The 21,469-nt window shown below is 45.5% G+C and overlaps 1 protein-coding gene across 1 annotated transcript in view; it reads right to left on the bottom strand.

Moving 5' to 3' along the window:
• The window catches only part of HS6ST1 (heparan sulfate 6-O-sulfotransferase 1), a 216,046-nt gene extending 195,111 nt beyond the window's left edge, over positions 1 to 20,935 (bottom strand). Inside the window, exon 1 of the mRNA XM_066621989.1 lies at positions 19,918 to 20,935. Within this exon, the coding sequence (XP_066478086.1) occupies positions 19,918 to 20,441 (524 nt within the window). The 5' untranslated portion in view covers positions 20,442 to 20,935. The remainder of the gene's footprint in view (positions 1 to 19,917) is intronic.
• Between the last annotated feature and the right edge of the window lie 534 nt (positions 20,936 to 21,469).

Raw genomic sequence — 21,469 nt, 5'->3', positions numbered from 1 at the left:
TTCTTCGGTGACTACATTTTCTCTGGAATATAGCTCAGAGTAGTGCTGCACCCAGCGTTCCATCTGCTGCGCCCGATCCTGGATGACCTCGCCTGTGGCAGACTTCAGAGGGGCAATTTTCTTCTGTGTTGGACCTAGGGCCTGCTTGATACCATCATACATCCCCTTGATGTTGCCCGTGTCAGCTGCTATCTGTATCTCGGAACAGAGCTGGAGCCAGTAGTCGTTAGCACATCTCCTGGCAGCCTGTTGGACTTTGCTGCGAGCAGTTTGGAGGACCTGCAGGTTGCGCTCACTGGGACAGGCCTTGTATGCTGCTTGAGCTCTCCTCTTTTCCTCAATGACTGGTGTCAACTCCTCAGAGTGGGCTTCAAACCAGTCTGCCGCCTTGTTGGTCCTCTTGCCGAATATGGACAAGGCGGTGTTGTAAACGGTATTCTTGAAATGTTCCCATCTGTTGGATGCGTTTGCGTCGGCCGGGCCTGGAAGAGATTCCTCAAGCGCTTGTGCAAATTCCTCCACTTTTCTCTGATCCCGGGTCTTGCTGGTATCAATGCGAGGTCTTCCTTCCTTTTTCGTGTGATACAGTCGCTTTGTTTGCAGTTTCACTCTGCTGCACACCAGGGAGTGGTCAGTGTCGCAGGCAGCACCATGATAACTGCGTGTGATCTTGATGCTGGGAAGGCTGGAGCGTCTGGTGAGGATCAGGTCGAGCTGGTGCCAGTGCTTTGATCTTGGATGTCTCCAAGAGACTCTATGTTGGGGCTTTGTGTTGAAGAACGTGTTGCTGACACAGAGACCGTGATGACAGCAAAACTCTAGCAGGCGTTGGCCATTTTCGTTCATCCTCCCAGTGCCAAACTGACCTAAGCAAGTGGGCCATGAACTGTGATCAGCACCAACTCTAGCATTGAAATCGCCGAGGATGAACAATGGCTCTTTTACAGGGATTTTCTTGACAGTGGTGGCCAGGTCATCATAGAATTTGTCTTTGGCTTCTGCTGGAGACGACAGAGTCGGTGCATAAGCACTGATGAGAGTGATAGGTCCTGCTGATGACTGGAGCTGCAGGGACAAAATTCTTTCACTTCCCACAGTAGGTGGGATGATGGATTTCAGCAGGATATTTCTGACCGCAAAGCCAACGCCATGTTCCCTGGTTTCGTTTGGTGGTTTTCCCTGCCAGAAAAATGAGAAATTTCTCTCCTTGACAGATCCGGAATCTGGCAGCCTAGTCTCTTGAAGGGCGACGATGTCCATCTGCAGTCTGCTCAGCTCCATGTCGATGACAGCTGTTTTGCGTGCGTCGTCTATTTCTTGCAGGTCATCAGAGAAGCCAGGTGTCATTGTCCTAACGTTCCAGGTGCCCAGCTTTAGGGCAGTAGTTTTCTGTTTTCTGTTGCATGGTGCAGAGTTGTCGATCCGCTTGTCGGTTTTCACCCTAAACTCCACGCACCCCATGAGGTTAACGGACCGTGGCGAGGCAACACCTTACTGGCTGGGGACTGCCCAGCTTAAGGCGGGCGCTAGCTGCCCAATGAGATGCAATGATCTCTCCCACCGTCGGAAGCAGCCCCTGGCGTCATGCTCTACGCCAATCGAGCAAAGACTTATAACCGGTAAACTGCTGCTTCCCGTGTTGTGCCGACGCCGTATGGCGAAGTTGGAGTGTCCTCTCCAGTGCGCGAAGCCTGGGTAAAGAAGGTATGGAGGATAGGCTGTTACCCATGCAGCAAATCCCCCCTCTCCACGTCGCTGGAATGGTCCAATGGAAAGGCAGAAGCCAATACGGTTGGTTCCAGCGGCGTCGCAGGAGTTGCCAGAACGTGACTGTGTTCAGCCATGAACTGCCTAAGGGACTCCGGCTCCTGATTTTGCCTCGAGGTTGACTCCTGAAGCCTTTTCCAGAACTGGATGTAGCCACAAGGCAGTGGAGGTTTGAGGTCAGAGTTTCCTTCTCTTAGATGAGCTGCCTTCCTAGGCTGACGAGTCCCATCTACCCGGTGGCTGTTTAGTCGCCTCTTACGACAAGTACAGCCAAACTGAGGGCCTATTCTTAGCCCCCAGGGTATCCCACTGACTATCATTGTAAAAAGCATATACATACCAGCCTGTTCAAAGTACAGATCTGTAACATTTCCCCAAATGCAGTCACATACCATGGTAGCATCAAGTTTAATATATTAAAAATAAAATATTGAAATGAATGGGGACACACCTGAAATTGGCTCGCGACCCACCTAGTGGGTCCTGACCCACAGTCTGAGAAACACTGCTGTACAGGATTGCAGCCTAAGTATACTTTGCTGCATGAGCCACAGAGAAAGGACTTTTCCAGGTTTAGTTCAGAGGGTTTTATATTGATCCAGAGATATGCACTGTGAAGTTGCACTGAACAGTTTTTCTTCCTGGCAGAGACTGAAAGGCTATATATTGATATTCCTTTGCTTTCTCCTTTGATACTTACAGAGTACAGCTTTTGTCTAATTTCATGCGCTCCTCCTTTATGAGAGGCATGCAGGTGCATGCCTGGCAAACATTTTTCATCTTCTGTGTATCACCCTAAGAGGAAAATAAAGCAAGGCAGAGAAATTCACATTTGCTGAAGAGTTTGCCTCACTTTCCTTACTCCTGTCATTTATACCTTGCACTTAGGAAGCCCAGACTATTTGACACTCAGGCTGAATACAATGGGGCTTACTTTTGAGGAGATATGTATAGGATTGTGCTGTCACAGATTGGCTGACCTGACACAAATGATCCAGTTGACAATTAAATGGGAGAGACCAGCAGCAGACAGCACTGTGCAAACGAGACAAATGTCCCAGGCACTAAGGCCTCGCAACTCTAGGATTGCACAGGACACCTCACTGAGGCTCCGAATGTGGTCGGAAACTGCACTTCCAATTTTCCAGAAGTACAGTTTAAGACCATGGAGAAGCTTCAGAAGGCTTCCCTAGTCAGTCCTAACATCGCAAGAGGCTCTGTCGCACTCGAAAAGTGGGGGGCAGCTTTGCACATGCAGGGAGTGGCATCTCATGGGGGTGGCATCATGAACCTTTGCTCCGGGAGCAGTAAATCCGCCACTGGGAGAGTGTGAGTTTTCAAGGCCCATCCCCAAATTCTTGGGGTTTCTGGAAACAGAAATGCATCTGCTTTAGGCAATGGGCATAGAGTATGTTTTCTTTGAGACACTCACCCACTGCAGCAAGCCAACTACTGCATTAGACAGGATAACGCTATTCATTCTTGCTTCTTGTACAGCAGCACAACTTGTATCTGCCACTATGCTTTGGAGGAACCTAGCTAAGGGAAACTTTAAAAAAACAGAGGAATGGAGCAGGAGGAAAGCACAAGATTAATCCTGTCTGTTTTGATACAAAGTACATTAACAGAAGGAATCGTTGGCCGATTATGATTACACTTTAATGCTTCTGCTCCCAGTCCATTCAGTGAATCTGCCAGAAAACGAAAAAGCTGTCAGGACCTGATGAGTCAGCAATGTCCTGCAATTTGTCTCAGCAATGCAACATTGATTCGCCCACCACCACCAAATACAGTACTGGCATTACAGTCATTGATATCCTAACAGCAATCTTTACTGAAGGGAAAAGAGCCACATGCAAGTTTACTTATTTTACACACACACGCACACACACACACACACACACTCAATAACATATTTATAAGACTTGATTGGAGCAAAGACGTTTGCTGATGGTGAGAAACAAAGCACAGGGTGCTTAAGGTGCATGAAGCTTTAAGATGCATGCAAATGCCACCTAAGGGTCCAATTTCCAGTTTAGTTTAATGAAAAGAGCAGATCCTCAAATATAGTTCTGATTCCCATCTTATGCAGTTACATAAGTCGCCATATGTAAAAGTCGCCATAACAATCAGTTTTCAAGGTATATAGTAGTTTGAAATTAAACCCCATGTGGGGTTAATTTTCAAGAATGTGACCAAAGATTTTAGGGGGGGGGGGGTCTGAAGAAAAAGTTCCAACTCTTTGTAGTGCTAACTAAAGCACTAAAAATGATTTTGTCAACAAGATTATTATTATTACTATACAGTATTTCTATACTGCCTTTTTCAACGATTCTCATAATGAGTCTCACAAAGAGTCAGGAAGATTAGTCTAAAGGAGCTTTGTTCGTTCCACCTTTGGGCTGGGTCATTACTAAGAAGGGAAACCACTCCAGAGCTGAACAAGATACAACTGTGTCTCTTTTGGTCTTTCTGAGCAGACTGGGAGGGGGACAAGTTTTGCTTAGATGTGGGTGGCATCATATATTTTTGGCTTCCAGTCAAGTGAGTTAATACCACTTTGCCCTATGCATTTTGCATTTGCTCAGCAATATTTGCAATTGTCTTTATATTGGAAGAATTACTTACGCTGTTATTGTTAGTGCAGCATTTTATACTGTTATATCTTTTTATGTTTTACTGACATTGCTGTTATATTGATTGCCATTTTGGTTTTGTAATATTAACTATTTTTGCTTATGTCATCAGGTGTTTAGAAGCTGTCATTGGAAGTCAAAAGTGGAGTATAAATTATAAGTATATGTAGAGGCATAACGCTGTTTTTAATTTTCTGTAATTTATTGTATAATTTCTGTTTTAAATGAATTATTGTTTGATCAGAACAAAATGTCAAAAATAACTAATTAGTGAATAATCTGAAGTTCACAAACAATGGGGGATGGTTCAGAAGCTTTTAAAAAAATCTATCCAATAATATGAACACATTTTAAAACAATGACAAAATGCATTGAAGAAAATACTAATACTGTACCTATAATGAAGCCTAATCCAAGAATCACTGGTTCATAAAGCTGGATAACAACTAAGCAACATGATTAACAATATACAGTAAAAATCACTAATTGCAAATCACTGTTTTCTTCTTAAATATGATAGGATATTGCCAAAAACTACTTCTCTAAAGGAACTCTCAGCTATTAAGTTTAGCACTAATACACGTAAAACAGAAAGCAGAGTAAATTTAGGTATATTTCAGATGTCACCTGTGTAAAGTCAACAATTTAGACATAAATTAAGTGGTTCTCATTACAAGGAATGTATGATGAAGTAACCGTTTAGATCCCCACAAGTAAAGACTCACAGCACAATCCTATGCATGTTTACTCAGAGGTAAATCCTCTTGAGTTAAATAGCACTTTCTCCCAGGTAAGTGTACATAGGACTGGAGCCTCAGTAAGAACATCCTTTCTCCCAAAAGGAATATATTGGCCTCCTCCATCCACTCCTTACAGTTTTCTAGCATTACTGTTCTGATCAAAATTCCTGTAGGTTTATTGTTTAGTGCTTGATACTGCTCAACAGTTCCAGCTGCAGCTGTATAGAATTCTTTGAGAGGCATGGCAGAAAAGCAAAGCACCTTTGCATTACACAAAAGACAAGAGCCCCACAAACACTTCTAGAGAAAAGAAACACCCCTAATCAGCAATCCTCTAGGGAAGACTGATTTGAGCATTAGATTATTATCTAAGGAAGCAACTTTTCAAAGGCAAAAAGGTCACAAACGTTTTAAAGAGAGAGCCTATTTCTCTTTAAGTATATATGCAAGTAAAATAGAAGCTGTCACTCCCAAATTGACCAGATTTTGCTTCAAAAAGGAAAAAAAAAGCCTGCCTTTTATTATTACTGCCACTGGTAATAATATATAAGCTCTATTAACAATGTCTATTCTGCCCACATCTGTAGAATAGGCAAAAAGAGAATAAGTGGTGCTTAAATAAGTTTTAGCATGACCTGCATCTTTAATTCAATGAAAAAGAAATAAAGCTTAATTGACTAAAATATACATACAATTTTAAAAATTACTCTTTCTTTTTTTCCTCATGCAGCATTAGCAATATTCACAAGCAACATGTTCAGGAAATAAAAGTTATTCTTAGCATCAGTTATAAAAATGTGCTGGGTTGTGAAGTGGTCTCTTTGGATAGCCACACTGCCCCAAACAATTGTGTGGGGAAAAATAACTGAGCCCCTCCTGCATGCTTCAATTTTTCACAAGAAGAAAAAATGTACTGTATAGCAATTACAACAGATGTTGCCTTAGAGTTAAAACAGCCAAATATTGTACTGACCAATCAATTATTCCAATTTCCACAGGAACAATGGAAAACAACAGTGAGCACCAGCCAGCCACTTAAGCACTTTTCCATCCCACTGAATCCAATGGAAAGGTTCAGCATAGGCTTGCCTTAAAACTATTACCGCTGAAATCAATAGGAAGGAAAAGTGCTAAACTTTCAGCACCCTCCTGCCTCTGTTCCTCTGCCATAGTGTTGTTGCTCTCTTCATTTGAGAGAGGTTTTTGAAGTATCCAGCGCAATTGTTCTCTCTCTTGCTGGCCAGAATTCCATCACAAGAGGTTGGCTCCACAGTTGAAACTATTGTCACTATTGAAAACAAAGGGAGTTGGTTACGCCATCAAAACAACACAACCAAACTCAAGCTGCCATAAATTGTCTTTGGAAAATAGCCCCTGAAGGGAAACAGAGCTCTGCCAGATAGTTCAAAGGCATCAAGTGTTCCTAAGAAAGATTTCATCAGACTTGGTATGGACTTCGCAACAGATCTAATACCATGCTAGGTTCCAAATAACTTGCAGGTTTAAAACAAAACAACAGACACATACCCAACCACTCAGCAATGATGGGAATACTGTAAATATTTTCTTTAACAGAAGAAGGGGGTTTATCAGTTTTGTCTCTTAAGTTAAGCAAATTGCCAGGCCACAGTCAGGCCCTATCCGGGTTGTGCAATTCCAAGGTCCACTGAGAGCATCTGAAGCCTGGATCATCACGTGCAGGGTGAAATGGTTCTCATCTCCCCACCCACACCCAACCCCATCATGGGACAGACTAGAACAGGAGAAGGACCAGAACAGAAAGGCCAGCAGTAAGTTCAGACACAGGTAACAAATAAAGCTGTGAAGAGGCAAGAGGGTGTCTTCAAGGGTAAGTTCATGCATCAAACTCTCAAAAGTCCCCAGGCAAATAAACTAAAAACAGGCAAAAAAGACCACCAGATAGTCAGAGAAGGACAGAGCTGTCTCAAGAGAGCTGATATAGAGAGACTGAGCAGCAAATCAGGTCTTTCCTGGTTCAAATCCTACTTCTGCCATGAAATTATTTGGTAGTCTTAGGTAAGCCACTGAGCCTCAGATCCCCTGCTGCAATATGCGGATAATATATTAATTTGGGGAGGAGTGTCCACAGAACTAACAACTAATCTGTGAGGAGGAGAAGAATTCAGAAAGGGATATCTCCTATTTTTGTCTTCTGAAGCAGCAGTAGGATCATCTCCCCACCCATCTCCCCACCCACCCAGTTTGTGTACATATTTACACAAACTATTTTTATTCTATTCTTCCTCCCAGGAGCTCAGGACAATGCACAAGTAAGCCCCTCCCCCCAAATTTTAGCCTCATAACAACTCTGTAAACTAGACTGGGCTGAAAGACCATGTCTAGCCCAAGGTCACCTTAGGACTATAAATGAATGAGGGGCATAAACCCAGACCTTCTAAGTCCAACCATTCACTACACCAAATTGAAACGTTAGGATGCCACAGCACAGCACAAGCTGTAGGATGTCTACAGCACAAGCTCTATTACAATGGTGCAGTTTTGCAAAGTAGCACTTCAAACTGAGGCTAAGACAAGTAGTCACTAAGAAAAGGCAAACGTAAGGCGGTTCTGGTAGGATGTTGTGAATAAGCTTCTTGTTGCAGGGACTGGCAGTTCATTCTGAAAGTAAGTTCCAACTATTAATAACAAAGGTCTTGCATTCCAAATTGTTATGTCAGTGAGCCAATGACAGATGCAAGGCCAGTTGTCCACCTTGGCTTCACATAAATAAGATTCTATAGATTGTGGTGAACGGAATCCCCTCACCCTATTACAGAGGTACCCAAACTTACCAGGGTCATTGCACCCTTCTCTCGTGCTGTCTTCTTCCTGGCTCTCCCAGGAGCCACCATCTTGGATCAAACTACATCTTGCATGATCCATGATGGCGGTACCTAGGAGAGCCAAGAAGAAGAGACTGCTGGGGACATTAACGGCGCGCCTTTGAGTTCGATATAGCTCCCTCAGGCACAGTCTGAGAACCACTGCCCTATTTGAAAGCCCCTGGCTGAATGCAACATGGAGCTGACTATGCTTAGTCAGTTTGGACAGCCCCATCATGATCTCTGCAACCTTCAAGTCCACTGAAAGGCTTAACCTGGGATGTATATTGACAGTATTGGTGCAGCCAGCATTGGTCTCTGGCAGAACAATGGGCTTGGATGAAAACAACAGCACACTGATGGATTTTGCTTGCCTACTGTCCAGTCCATCCACCCGACCATGGCTGACTGGAGGCCCAAGGGGCTGTGGTAGGATTTCCTGTTGTTGGAGTACCCAATGAGAAAAGCAGAATCTCAATCCCTCAAAGCCCCATAAAAAGGGTAAAGAAGGTACACATTTTGTTTCAGCATTTGCAGAGTTAACTGAATGCTCCTATCATGCCTCTCCAGTTGGTGGAGGCCAACAATGAAACTACAACTGAGTAAGTGAATCTAGGCAGAGAAAAAGTCTAGAATAGTGCAAAGGCCTGTCTTTTGCCCAGTAGCGGACCTGCCATTAACTCAATGGGGCAAATGCCCCAGGCGCAGAGTTCTGCGCCCCTCTAGGACTGCGAGGAAGTCTCTCGGTTTGCCGGAAGCACAGTCTAAGATGTCAGGAAAGCCTCAGAACGCCTCCCTGACGCATACCAGAGTTGCACGAGGCTCCGCAACATTTTGGTGAGTGGGGGGGGGGTTTGTGCATGGGGGGCAGTGGTATTTTGCAGGGGGCCATCATAGACCCCCATCGTGGAGATAGGGAAGTCTGCCACTGCTTTGACCTATTTGAAACTTGTCTATTTTCTCTTTGTTTCCTTTCCTAATAAACTATTCCTGTTCTTGAAAACTCACTGGCCTGCTTCATTCTACTCAGGGTAGAATTCTAGGGCGCCTTACTCTCATACTGATTTGTACATGGCTAATGCTCTAAGATAGTGATTCTCAAACTTTTTTGCACTGGAACCAACTTTTTAGAATGGCTAACTTTCTGGGACCCATCAGTAGTAATGTCATTAACATGGCAGTGATGTCATGGCCAGAAGTGACATCATCAAGCAGGAAGAGCAGTCATTGTGATGCCAGATCCAGCTGCTTTCCTAAGAATGCAGCAATAACAACAACAACAACAACAACAACAACATTATTTATATACCGCTTTTCAACTAAAAGTTCACAAAGCGGTTTACAGAGAAAAATCAAATAACTAAATGGCTAAATAAATAAACCCAAATAAATAAGTTGGGTTGTTTCTCAGACATTTTCCAATAGCAAAGTGAATCAGAAAGGGAAAAAAGCCTAGTTATAACCTTGACACAAGCAAAATAACCACACAGCCACCCCCCTTTCTAGCATTCCATCTTCCCATATTTTCAGTCATGGATGTGCTAGGAACTATGCAACCAACCTGAAATTGGCTCATGATGTGGGTCCCAACCCACAGTTTGATAAATGCTGTGTGTACTGGGGGTGAAGAACTAGAGTTGGCCACGACATTTGGCTCCCCAGATGTCTCTTAATAACTAGCTTCTGTTCTATGAGGAAACTGTAGTACAGGGGTGTCAAACTCGTTTCATACAGAGGGCCGAAGTTAGCATTCAGGCACCTGTTGAGGGCCAGAAGTGATGTCATTAAGCAGAAAGTGACATCATTAAGCAACTGATGGCCAGAAATCAGCACCTTGCTCTCCTATAGAAGTTCATTAACTGCAAATGACAGAAGAGAAAATATGCAAATCTTGATCATATTTCAAGATATGGGAAAGCCCAATGTTCATGTGGACCGCTGTCAGCACTGCTCAGCAGCTGAGATTCTGAGGGCCAGATAAAAAGCTTCTAGGGGCCGCATCTAGCCGCCAGGCCTTATGTTTGACACCCCTGCTCTAGTACGTGGGCTCATCTCAGACAGGAGGAAGGGTGCCATTTCTTTTTGGGGCTTTCCCTTTCTGGTGACAGCAACCTAGTACTTGCAGGGATGACTGTTCGGGTGTCACAGTCACCCCATGGGTACACATGAAAGCCAGATGCGCAGGCCATGTGCTTTGCATCTCCCTGCAATGGCCTTACTGGGTTGCACTTCTATATACTAGATCAGGGGTGTCCAAACATTTTGGCAGGAGGGCCACATCATCTCTCTGACACTGTGTCAGGGGCCGGGGAAAAAAGAATTAATTTACAATTTGAATAAATTTACATAAATGAATATATTAGAGATGGAACTTATATGAATGAATGAAGGTCTTGCAGTAGCTCAAGGCCGATAAAAGGCCTTGCACAAAGCAAGGCCAGTCTTTCCTTCGCTGCCACTGCTGCATCACAGATGTGAAACAGCACATCACAGATGTGAAACAGCAAGTAGTGGAGGGAGCCCTTGTCCCACAAGCTCAGGGGAGAAGTCAAACAGTCATCCTCTTGCTGACAGCAGTTGCGTCGGGCCAGCACCGGCTCCAACAAGTCACTGGAGGGCCAGAGGCTCATTAGAGACTGGAGGCTCCCAGAGGGCCTGATTGAGAGACCCCGAGGGCCGCAAGTGGCCCCCGGGCCGGGGTTTGGGCACCCCTGTACTAGATGAAAGGGAGAGCACCAGGATGCAGGTCTCTTGCTGTCTTGTGTGCTCCCTGGGGCATTTGGTGGGCCACTGTGAGATACAGGAAACTGGACTAGATGGGCCTATGGCCTGATCCAACAGGGCTGTTCTTACGTTCTTATATACACTTACTTAGGAGCACACCCCATTGAATTTAATGCAATACACTTCAGAGAAAACATATATAGGACTGGGTTTTCAATACTACAAGATGGTCAACTACACATAATATACATTCAGTTCACTTCAGTGTCCTAAAGTCAAAAGAACAAGTTCTCCTGTCTCTCCAAGGTTTTATAAATGCAATAACACAACTGACTACAGTGTTTCTGCTCCTGGTTCACATTACCAAAAAGAAGTATTCACATGTTGATGCATGGCCTTTGTGATTCAAGTATGATTCACAGTATGCAAGGCAAATGGAACAGAACTGTCCCTCCAATCGGCTACAGTATTTTCTGGGCATAACCTTGTGCCAACGACAGGTAGATGGGGTCATTTGACTATGCTATCAGGGCCATGAATCTCCCCCAAATGCTGCTCTCTCCTAGCACCAAAGCATATGAACAAGGTAAGTATTTTGTTGCCTGGGGAGCCTTGCTCCGATTCTGGGCTCAGGCACTGTGGCGCATGCAGTGCGCTCCACACACTTATGCACAGTTCAAATTTGCAGTCTAGTAGTTTAATGTAAAACATCTCAAGCTAGTCTGTCTGCTGGCAAGGTGCCACCAGAGCTTCCACTGAATTTCCCATCAAACCTAAAACTGCACAAATGGTACCAAGCTGTGAAAGTCCACAAAGCAACATGCAAACAAAGCTCACCTTACTACTAGGGCCTGTTTGTGTTTTTTAAGCTTAAAAAGTACAAAGGCTAAAACTGCTTGCTAGAGATGCTCAAGAAATCATCCCACAGATCCATTTAACAATACTTAAGCCTAGAGAGACAGACAGGTCTTCGAAGAGAGACACAGACAGATGAGGTGGATCATTCTCTCACTTTAACAATAAAACAGCCAGGTCACTTGATAGCAGAGCTTTTTTAAAAAAAAAATTAGATTGCGATCATAGGAGGGGTGTTCCTAACACTTCTAAAGCCACAGTGAGAGGTTCAGATGAAAAGCTCAGCAGGCAGAGTTTGGTGACAGACTCAAATAAATGTGCACGCAAAACCAAGGTTAAGTAAGCCTTTTGAGGAGATTCAATTTTTTTTTTAAAAAAAGGAAAATTTGGGGAGGAGAGGAAACAGAGGTAGAAGTAGAGGGAGTAGGAGGAAAGGCAGAGAAAGAAACAAAAATAAAAAGAGAAGCTATATAGTTCTCTTGTTCTCATCCGAACGCGGCAGGCATTGCACGCCAACCCACTGCTTGCACTAAAGAGTTGTTAAAAGTTGCATGTCTAGTCAATCATATCCAAACAAAAATATAAAATGATGCTGTTCCTGTCTTTCCTCCTCCACAGAGCCAGAAGCATTTGGAAGAGAGGAATTTACATTGGGGAAAAGGCACAGGGGAACCGCAGGATGGTCTGACCCAGTGTTCTTCAACCTTGGGGTTGGGACCCCAATGGGGTGGTGAAGCCTCAGTTATGAGGTTACAGCAACTTACAGGAATGAAAAAGGTTGAAGACCATTGGACTAGAGCACCACCAGGTGAAAGGGGAGGCATCTGGTATACCCCTTCAGGTACCAGGGGATTATGCTCCAGTCCTGTTCAGGTTCTTAGCCATTGCGCTAAAATAACTTTCACTAGTGCCAGGCTTCATGGTACCTTTTTCTGCTCTCTCTAATAAAAATATTAGTTTATAGCGAACAGTGCTAGGAGGGTGTAACAGGGGTAGAGAAAGGGGGGCAGGGAGTGGTCAGATAAAGTCCCAGGAGAGGGGTGGGACAAACAGTAGGTCCTCAGTCTCTTTGTTTGTTTCTTTGGGTCATGGCACAAAAAAGGCTGAAGACCACTAGTCTATTCCAAAACACCACATCCCCAATCAGACACAAGCAGAGTCATGCTGGATCATGCACATGGCCAATCTAGTCCATCATCCTGTTTCTCCGAGTGTTCCACCAGCTACCTCTGGGAAACTCACAAGCAGGAGCCCACTATAGTTTCCCTGCAACCGGCATTCAGAGGCAGACTGACTAAACCTAGAGCTGATGCCTACAGCCACCGTGGCTAGCAGCCTTTGATAGACTCGTTCTCCATGAATTTGCCTAGTCTCCTTTTAAAGCCATCAAAGCTAGGGTGCTAAGCTAATCACATCTTGTGGTAGTAAATTCCACATATTAATTATGCACTTTGTCTGCCCTAAATTTGCCACCAATCAATTTCATTGGATGGCCCCTGGTTCCAGTATTGTGAGGCAAGAACACCTCTTTCAACACCAAGCATAATTTTTAAAATCACAATCATGTCATTTACTGTTTTTTAAACTAAAACTACAAGAACACCAGAGCTGTCCTTCATAAGGAACATAAGAACAGCCCCACTGGATCAGGCCATAGGCCCATCTAGTCCAGCTTCCTGTATCTCATGGCGGCCCACCAAATGCCCCAGGGAGCACACCAGATAACAAGAGACCTGCATCCTGGTGCCCTCCCTTGCACTGGCATTCTGACACAGCCCATTTCTAAAATCAGGAGGATGCACATACACATCATGGCTTGTAACCCATAATGGATTTTTCCTCCAGAAACTTGTCCAATCCCCTTTTAAAGGCGTCCAGGCCAGATGCTGTCACCACATCCTGTGGCAAGGAGTTCTACAGACCAACCACACACTGAGTAAAGAAATATTTTCTTTTGTCTGTCCTAACTTTCCCAACACTCAATTTTAGTGGATGTCCCCTGATTCTGGTGTTATGTGAGAGTGTAAAGAGCATCTCTCTATCCATGCTTCCCATGCGTAATTTTGTATGTCTCAATCATGTCCCCCTCAGGCATTTCTTTTCTAGGTTGAAGAGGCCCAAATGCCGTATCCTTTCCTTATAAGGAAGGTGCCCCAGCCCAGCAATCATCTTAGTTGCCCTCTTTTGCACCTTTTCCATTTCCACTATATCCTTTTTGAGAAGGAAGGTGCTTCAGTCCCCTGATTGTACTGGTTGGTCACAGTTTTCCAAATGTGACAGTACCACAGATTTGTATAATCAGTCCTTGGGACATTCAAATAATGGATCTTTCCCAACACATTTGGTTTGACTCCCTGTAAGGTGGGACAACATTCCATATATGGGACTATGAACCCCATATATGGGGTTTAAGGGGCTAACTGCACTAAATCAGTACAGGCTGTTTTCTCCCAGGATAATCAATAATAATAAATGCAGCTACCACTGATCATCACTCTGGGGCTTGGACATGTTTAGTTGGTCCTCTTTTTTGAAGACACAAAATATTGTCCTTTATTTCTCATTGTGAGGAAGTTTTTCCCACATGTGGCTCACTGAGTGAATCATTTTTGCTTTCTTGCTCCTAAGGTATGGGAGGGGCACAAAGGATTATATCCTAAGTGTGCACCAAACATTCCTCCCATGACTTATGCTGCTCCCCATTCTCAGAACTGATGGACAAAGAAGGAATGAGTTTTTAACTGTAATCTGTAAAATATTGCAACTTTGTATAATTGTCTAACAATCCTTCACCACACTCCATCCACCATCCCCACAAACCACAACAATGTGTTTGAACAGGCAGAATTTGGGTCAGTGTGATGTCATCACAGAGACATGGGAAACACAAGCAGCAATTTAAATGTCCCTTGTGGAAAAGGCCCTGATGTCATTAAGTTTATCCTGGAACAGGAACAAAAGCCACTGCATTCTGAATGCATCAGCCACACACATGTTATGGAATACAGTGCAAGAATGCACTTAACAAAGCTACAGTAGCACAGCTTACAAGGTTAAACATCTTTCAGCTCATGATTTGTACGTATTTATGGGCACCACTAAATGACCTTCAAGAACGCCTATGAGACACTGGCAGAATGAATTAGAAACTCAAGCACATTTTTTTCTGAACTAACACATAGCTTTCCTACCCACTTACTGAACTGATGCAATAACTTGAAAGAGCACATTAGTGAGCAGCAAATTACAGAAGAGAAGAGCCACTATATTAATTCAAAATGGTAAACCTAATGGTTGCACTTGAGAACAAGCATCATGATCCTGCATGTTTACTCAGAAGTTAGTCCTACTCAGGGGAACTTATTAGGAACTACAGTATATGTGCTCAGGATTGAAGGCAAAAATTATTCCAGTAAAATGGAACTGAAGCAATGGACTTGCCCAATGCTTTTTCAGAATAAAAGAGTTTTTTTTTCCTCAGCAATCTCAACTTCAGCAAGAAAAGAGCTCTGTGAAACTCAAAATCCTGCACATATTTAAACAACAGAAGCTGGCGCAACAAAGGGTATCACCCAATGCCTTTCCCTTCTCTCAGCAGTCTCTGCAATGTGTGCCACAAAAAGCACAGGCTTTCCATTACCCTAGATGCATTATTCAGAGGGGGGAAATGAAGTGATACAGTCACCACTGTAGTGGAAATAATGCAAGAATGAATCCCTTCTCTATCCCAACAAAGGAAATTCGCTCCACCAGTAGTTTTACATAAACAGCTCTTGTTTATGAAGCCAGATTTCATTAGAGCAGGAGAAATGTTATCTTTCTGTGGACATGCTGAAATGGACTGCAGTACAATAGCCCTATGTGGTAGTAGGACAATATTACAAAGTCACCCTGCAGCTCTTGTTTATCATTATCAAAAACATTTCCAGTACACGAATAGCCAGGACACTGCATAATGCATATTAATAGAGGAAGGGTATGAACAGTAGATTACTGAACTTCTACCTTACCACAGACCCATAATGCAGAACATCAAGACCTCTTCAAACCAAGATGGGCATCACAGGATGAGCAAACAAAAGGGCAGGTCAAAACTGAACACCAGAGCATGCACTTGGGGATATGACTCTCCGGTCCATAAATGGTGTAATAATAAGTCAACTTAGTATAAATAATAATAAGTCAACTTAGGGCTGCAATCCGATACCCACTTTTTTGGTATTATTTGGTATTACTTCTGAGCAAGTATGCATAGGATCAGGATTTTTTAAAGTGACAGTTTTTAAGTGCTATTACCACCCAAGGCCAGCAAAAAAGAAAACCCCATCAAGAAACATTGCAAAGCCAAGATATTTTATGGTCTATTATAGACACATCATAAACACAGCCCTAAATTCTGAATTCTCCAAAATCTGTTTCCCAGAAGAACTGCCTGATTAGCTAAAGCAAGTAATTTAGTGGTCACTGCTATCCCAGCAAACATACAGCAAAGCTCTAAGGTTATGCCCTCACTAGCCCAACAAAAAGAGACCGATGCAACTGAATCCAACCACAAATCTGTGTACTGGGTTTTATGTACAGTTAATGATTTCCTAGCTGGGAGCCAAAGTTCAGATCAGATCTTATTTTTTTAAAAACACAAAAGCTCCAACAACATAAACACTTATGCAATTTTAACATTGTAAAATGTTTTCCAACTTAACAGCATTCTGCCAATATAATAAGCATAGAGAGCATTTGTTTGCAAGTGTTTACACAAGTCTTTACAGAAAGGAAACCTGAACAGACTTGGTTTTTTGGAATATGTTCCTTGGTCTCATGGTCTTGAGTCAGCCTACATAACAGCAAACCATAGAGCATCATTAGAGCGATTAATGCTGAAACTAACCAAGATTGGTTTAAAAGATAGTAACAACAGGAGAATCGATAAATATAATTAATAACAGCATGCAGCACTGCATGCTGAACAGAGTCTCACTGATATGGGGTGAGAAACAGAAGGAATAGGCACAGCAGCAGTGATCAGAAAAAAATCTTTCGCTCTGATTCCCAGAGCTGCCTACTCACTGAAAGGATTATAAAGGATATTAATAATATGCATGCACAGCACATGGCATTAACAAATGCGAATATAAAATCATGAGGAGCTATGGGAGCAAACTTTGGAACAAAAGGCTCTAAAGGACAGCAACAATCAATGATTTACATTGATTAGGTATGACAATGACTGAACAATAGCTCTTTGAATGAGACTCTGGATATTGCAATTAGAAACTAGCACTGAGGATCAGCACTGAGCTAACAATCTATATGAAAGACCAAGGTATAAAATGAAAAATAAGGGTTTAAAAAAAAAATAGAATATAAGTGAAAGGGAACAGAGGGAGTGGACTGGGAGCACAAAATTCACTAATAACCTTCTGACTTCCAAAAGGTTGAGCATTAACTGCCTGCTTTTTCAAAACCACAGTCATCCATGTTAAAGGAGAGAAAAACCACAAGACAACTCAAAGTGAGGGGTTCTGCTTTGGCAACAACAATGGAGAAAAACTAGATACAAGTACACATGGCAGGAAAGGGGCAAGCAATCAGGTCTGGAACAAGGGATGCTTTGCAACAAGGTCGATTGTGCCATATACTGTACAATGAAAAGGAGGGGTGGGGTGCACAGATTAATCAAGGAGGCATGTCAGTAGAGTAAGGTGGAAGAGGAATGTCGACAGGCAGCCTAAGAGAAAAGTTGCTAGGTTCAAAGGCAGGGATATCACATGGAATAAGGGCACACAAGCAGGAGTGCAGGGTATTCCTTCAATAAAATGCACTGCATGCTGTTTGGATAGGACAGCAGATTAAAGGAGCAAAACTACAGTACTACTATTCCTAAAGTAATGAAGTACAGTATGGAGGGTCCTGAGGCTACAAAGGGCATTCTCAGCATAACAGAAAAGTGAGGTATGAAACATACACAATGTAAAGGTGACCGGCATAAGGAACGATAATCCTGCTGGGGAGCACAAAGGCCAGGAATGCAATGACAGGGTGTGATATAGGTGCAGTCTGCCTGGTATATGTGGACTGTAGCACAAAGGAATAAATAGAGCTCCAGAGCCAGGGTGAGATGCAGACTGCAGTGCAAGAAAAAGGTCTGTAATTAAGTAGGGTGCCAAGTACAAGAGTAGTAATATACAGTACATGGACAGTATGGGAATTCCAAAACTAGATAACAAGGAACTGTGTGAGTGAATGAAAGCTCTGTTGGAAGAGAAACAGTGCTAGTTTAGTAAAATGAAAAATAGCAAAGCTCTAATTTTGTCAGGAAGTTACGCAATCTGACCCAGAACCTCTGCTCCTAATTCCTAGCTGTGTGGGTGAAGAAATCACTCTGCGCATTTTCAGAAGGCCTCTTTTCTAGACTTGGTCTACAACTATAAGTGGGAAAAAAGGAATCCTCTTTAATGACTATCAGAGCTCTGACATTTTAAAACATATGATAGGACCAAGCCTAGTAGGGCCTATAGGAAAGCAAGTTGTGGAACATATAAAGTGAGGAATACTGGAAGCAGTGTATAGCTGTAGAGAGATGGATACTGCAAGGTACATCAGGATACACAAAAAGTTCAGTGGGTACAGTATAATGGCACACAGACTGCAGTGGAAAGGCTACTACCCTTATTTCTATCTAGGCTCCTGTTGTAGTTTGCACACCAATAGGCAAAAATTCCACAGATCCAGTGATTCCCCTCTTCTACCTCCAGACAGGCTGATGACTGGCTGAATTTCTATCTGCTGTGCAGCTACTCAAAGCTCAAGAGCCCTGACTGACAATTCTTGTGCTCGGAGACCCAAATCACAGGACTGAGGGACCAATCCTATCCAATTTTCTATCCATGTCTGCTGATAGTGTGTGCACTCCATCCCGTGGTGGGGAGGCAGTCACAGAGACCTCCTCAAGGTATGGAACATTTGTTCCCTTATCTAGGGACTTCACATGTGGCTGCATGTGGAAAGTTGGATAGGACTGGGCCCAAAGTCTGCAATCCTGAGAGTAAGCCCCATTGAACTCGAGGGAACTTACTTCTGATAAGACATGCATAGGATTGCAAGCTGCAAACTGGCATGTGGAGGATATAGGCTGAGTGAACACATGAAGGAGCCCAGTAAGTGGCTAAATGGTCAGCCCAGGCAACCAGCTTGCTGCTGTGCTGGGTTTGATGCAGCAACTCCTGAAGTTGACCAAAGTGGATTCCAGCAGCAGTGCAGTTAAGTGTGGGCTGAGCAGTCAGGTTGGCTGGTGGGAGGGGGAGAGCAGGCAGGCTGGTAGAGCCCTGTGACAATTGTGGTCCTGTTAACCCTTACCCCTACCTGCCAAAAGCCTTCTGAGCAGAGTGAGAGCCCAGTCCTATACCTGTCTACTCATAAGGAAATCTCATTATAATCAATGGAGCTTACTCCCAGGAAAGTGTGGAAAGGATTGTAGCCAGAAGCACCTCAGGAGGAGGCTGGTGTGCAATAGGCCAAGTGCCAGGAACTGAGGTGCTGACTGGTCAACAATTCCCCTCCCGTTCTCAACCTCAGACAGCCATTTTCAACCACTGCGCCGTGACACACTGGTGTGCCATGAGTGGTCCACAGGTGTGCCACAGAAATTTGGGAGGAGGTCATATATTAGTAGGGCCAATGGGGGATGTGAGCCCCCCACTGGCAGCCTGGTATGCCTTGTCAATTGTCAAAAACCCGATGGTGTGCCTTGAAAATTTTAGTGCCTTGTCTGTGTGCCCTGAGATGAAAAAGATTGAAAATCTCTGCTCTAAGAGGTCCAGGTGCCAGATGGTTGCCTGTGAGGAGGAGGTGGGTGGGTAGCTGGGCAAGAAGGTAGGCAGCCTTCTGACCAGAGTGAAGCACCTAAGGAGGAGGCTGGTGCACAAGGGTAAGTGCCGGGACATGAGGTGTTAACTGGTCAAGGATTCCCCTCCCTGCCTCTGTAAGAACTCCAGGAACCAGGTGGGTGCCTGTGAGGAGACGGGTGGGCGGACAAGGAGGTAGGCAGTCTGCTGAGCAAAGTGAGGCACCTCCAGTGGAGGTTGGTGCACAAGTGCCAGGACCTGAGGTGCTGCCTGCCTCCCTCTCCCTCTAAGAGGTCCAGGTGGGCGCCTGCGGGGAGGTGGGCAAGGGGGCAGGCAACCTGCTGAGCACCTGGACCTGAGGCACTGACCGGTCCGTCCCTGCCGCCTAAGAGGTCCAGGTGGCTGCCTGTGAGGTGGGCGGGCGGGCGAGGAAGCGCGCGCCTGCGCCGGAGAGCCAGGGGAGCGCCCTTCGCGCGCGCGCGCGGGCGGCCGGGCGACCGAGCCTCACCTGGGCGGCTTGGCGGCGGCACTCTCCCGCTTGTCCAGCACGCCGGGCACGCAGTTGGTGAGCTCGGTCCAGTCGGCGTGCAGCCCGCAGCTCCAGCCGGTGGAGAAGCGCGAGAAGAGCCAGGTCTCCCTGCGGTTGGGCCGGTAGCAGGTGCACTTCTTCTGGCCGGGCCGGCAGTCGCAGGGCACCTCGAGGCGCACGTTCTGCACCAGGTGCCTGCCGAAGGTGGTGCCGCCGGTCTTCTGGATGTGCAGGAAGACGATCACGTCGTCGCCCTTCATGTCGAAGGCCAGCCGGCGCTCCAGCTCGCGCACGGGGAAGTAGTACTTCTTCACGTAGTGCGGGTCCGGCGTGGGGAAGAGGTCCAGCTCGTCCTGGGAGGAGCGGCCGCCGCTGCTGGGCAAGCCCAGGCTCAGCCCGGGCCCCACATACTGGTACAGGATGAGCATGAAGCACACCGAGCCCGCCACGATCAGTAGGAACTTGCTGCTCCGCTCAACCATGGTCCTTCCAGCGCGCTTCATATGTCACCATCTCCCGGGCAGTGGAGAGGCTGGGGCTGCTCCAGGCGGCGGCGGCTCCCTCTTCCGTGCAGCCTCCAAGCCAACAACCCAGCAGAAGGAGCCGAGCCGAACCTCCCTTTGCAGGGAGGGGGTTCCCTGCCCCTCCCCCTGCCTTGCTTCTCCCCCCCTAAAAAGGGGGGGCTCCCCCGTCTGCCACTAACTGGAGAGGGGTGCGCAAAGATCGGGGCCAAATTACGCGCACTGGTGCCGCCTCCCTGGCAGCCCCGTCCCGCCTCTACCTGCAGGACTTCGCCTCCTCTCGCTCCACACTGTGCGGGGGCGGAAGAGGGACCCGCACAGGCACCCCCCACCCGCACGCAGGCAGCAGCTCCCGGGTCTCTCGCGGGGCTGGCCGCCACCGCAGCCGCACTCTAGCTCCAGTCCTTCCTGCCTGGCTTCCTATTGCGAAGCCCCACCATGATCTGAGCCCAGCATGCACAGCGCCGCCTCCTCTCGCTGCTCCAGGCGCACACTGAAGCATGAGCTGCAGCAGCAGCAGCAATACACTGGCACACCGCAAAGCCAAGCAGTTCTGGAGGCTGCCGAGTTGCAAGCGCCCGCCCGCAGAATATTTTCTCTCTCGCACCCCCCCCCCCCACGCTTTTTGGCTGCCTGCCTTTTCTTTCTGGGGCTAAGCAGAGCCCAAGTCTATGCATGTCTACTCAGAAGTAAGTCCCATTATAGTCAATGGGACTTACTCCCAGGAAAGTGTGGGTAGGATGGCAGCCTTAGGAGCCCAATCCTATGCATGTCTACTCAGAAGTAAGTCCCATTAGAGTCAATGGGACTTACTCCCAGGAAAGTGTGGGTAGGATTGCAGCCTTAAGAGCCCAATCCTGTGCATGTCTGCTCAGAAGTAAGCTGCATTATAGTCAATGGGGCTTACTTCTAGGAAAGTGTGCACAGCATTGCAGCTTTAGGTGCAACTAGATCCCAATCCTTTGCATGTCTACTCAGAAGTAAGTCCTACTATAGTCAATGGGGCTTAC

The sequence above is a fragment of the Tiliqua scincoides genome, chromosome 3 (assembly GCF_035046505.1).
Source record: "Tiliqua scincoides isolate rTilSci1 chromosome 3, rTilSci1.hap2, whole genome shotgun sequence".
NCBI classification, from domain to species: Eukaryota; Metazoa; Chordata; class Lepidosauria; order Squamata; family Scincidae; genus Tiliqua; species Tiliqua scincoides.
The sequence above is the reverse complement of the archived record's forward strand: the minus strand, read 5'-3'. Positions and strand labels throughout refer to the sequence as shown.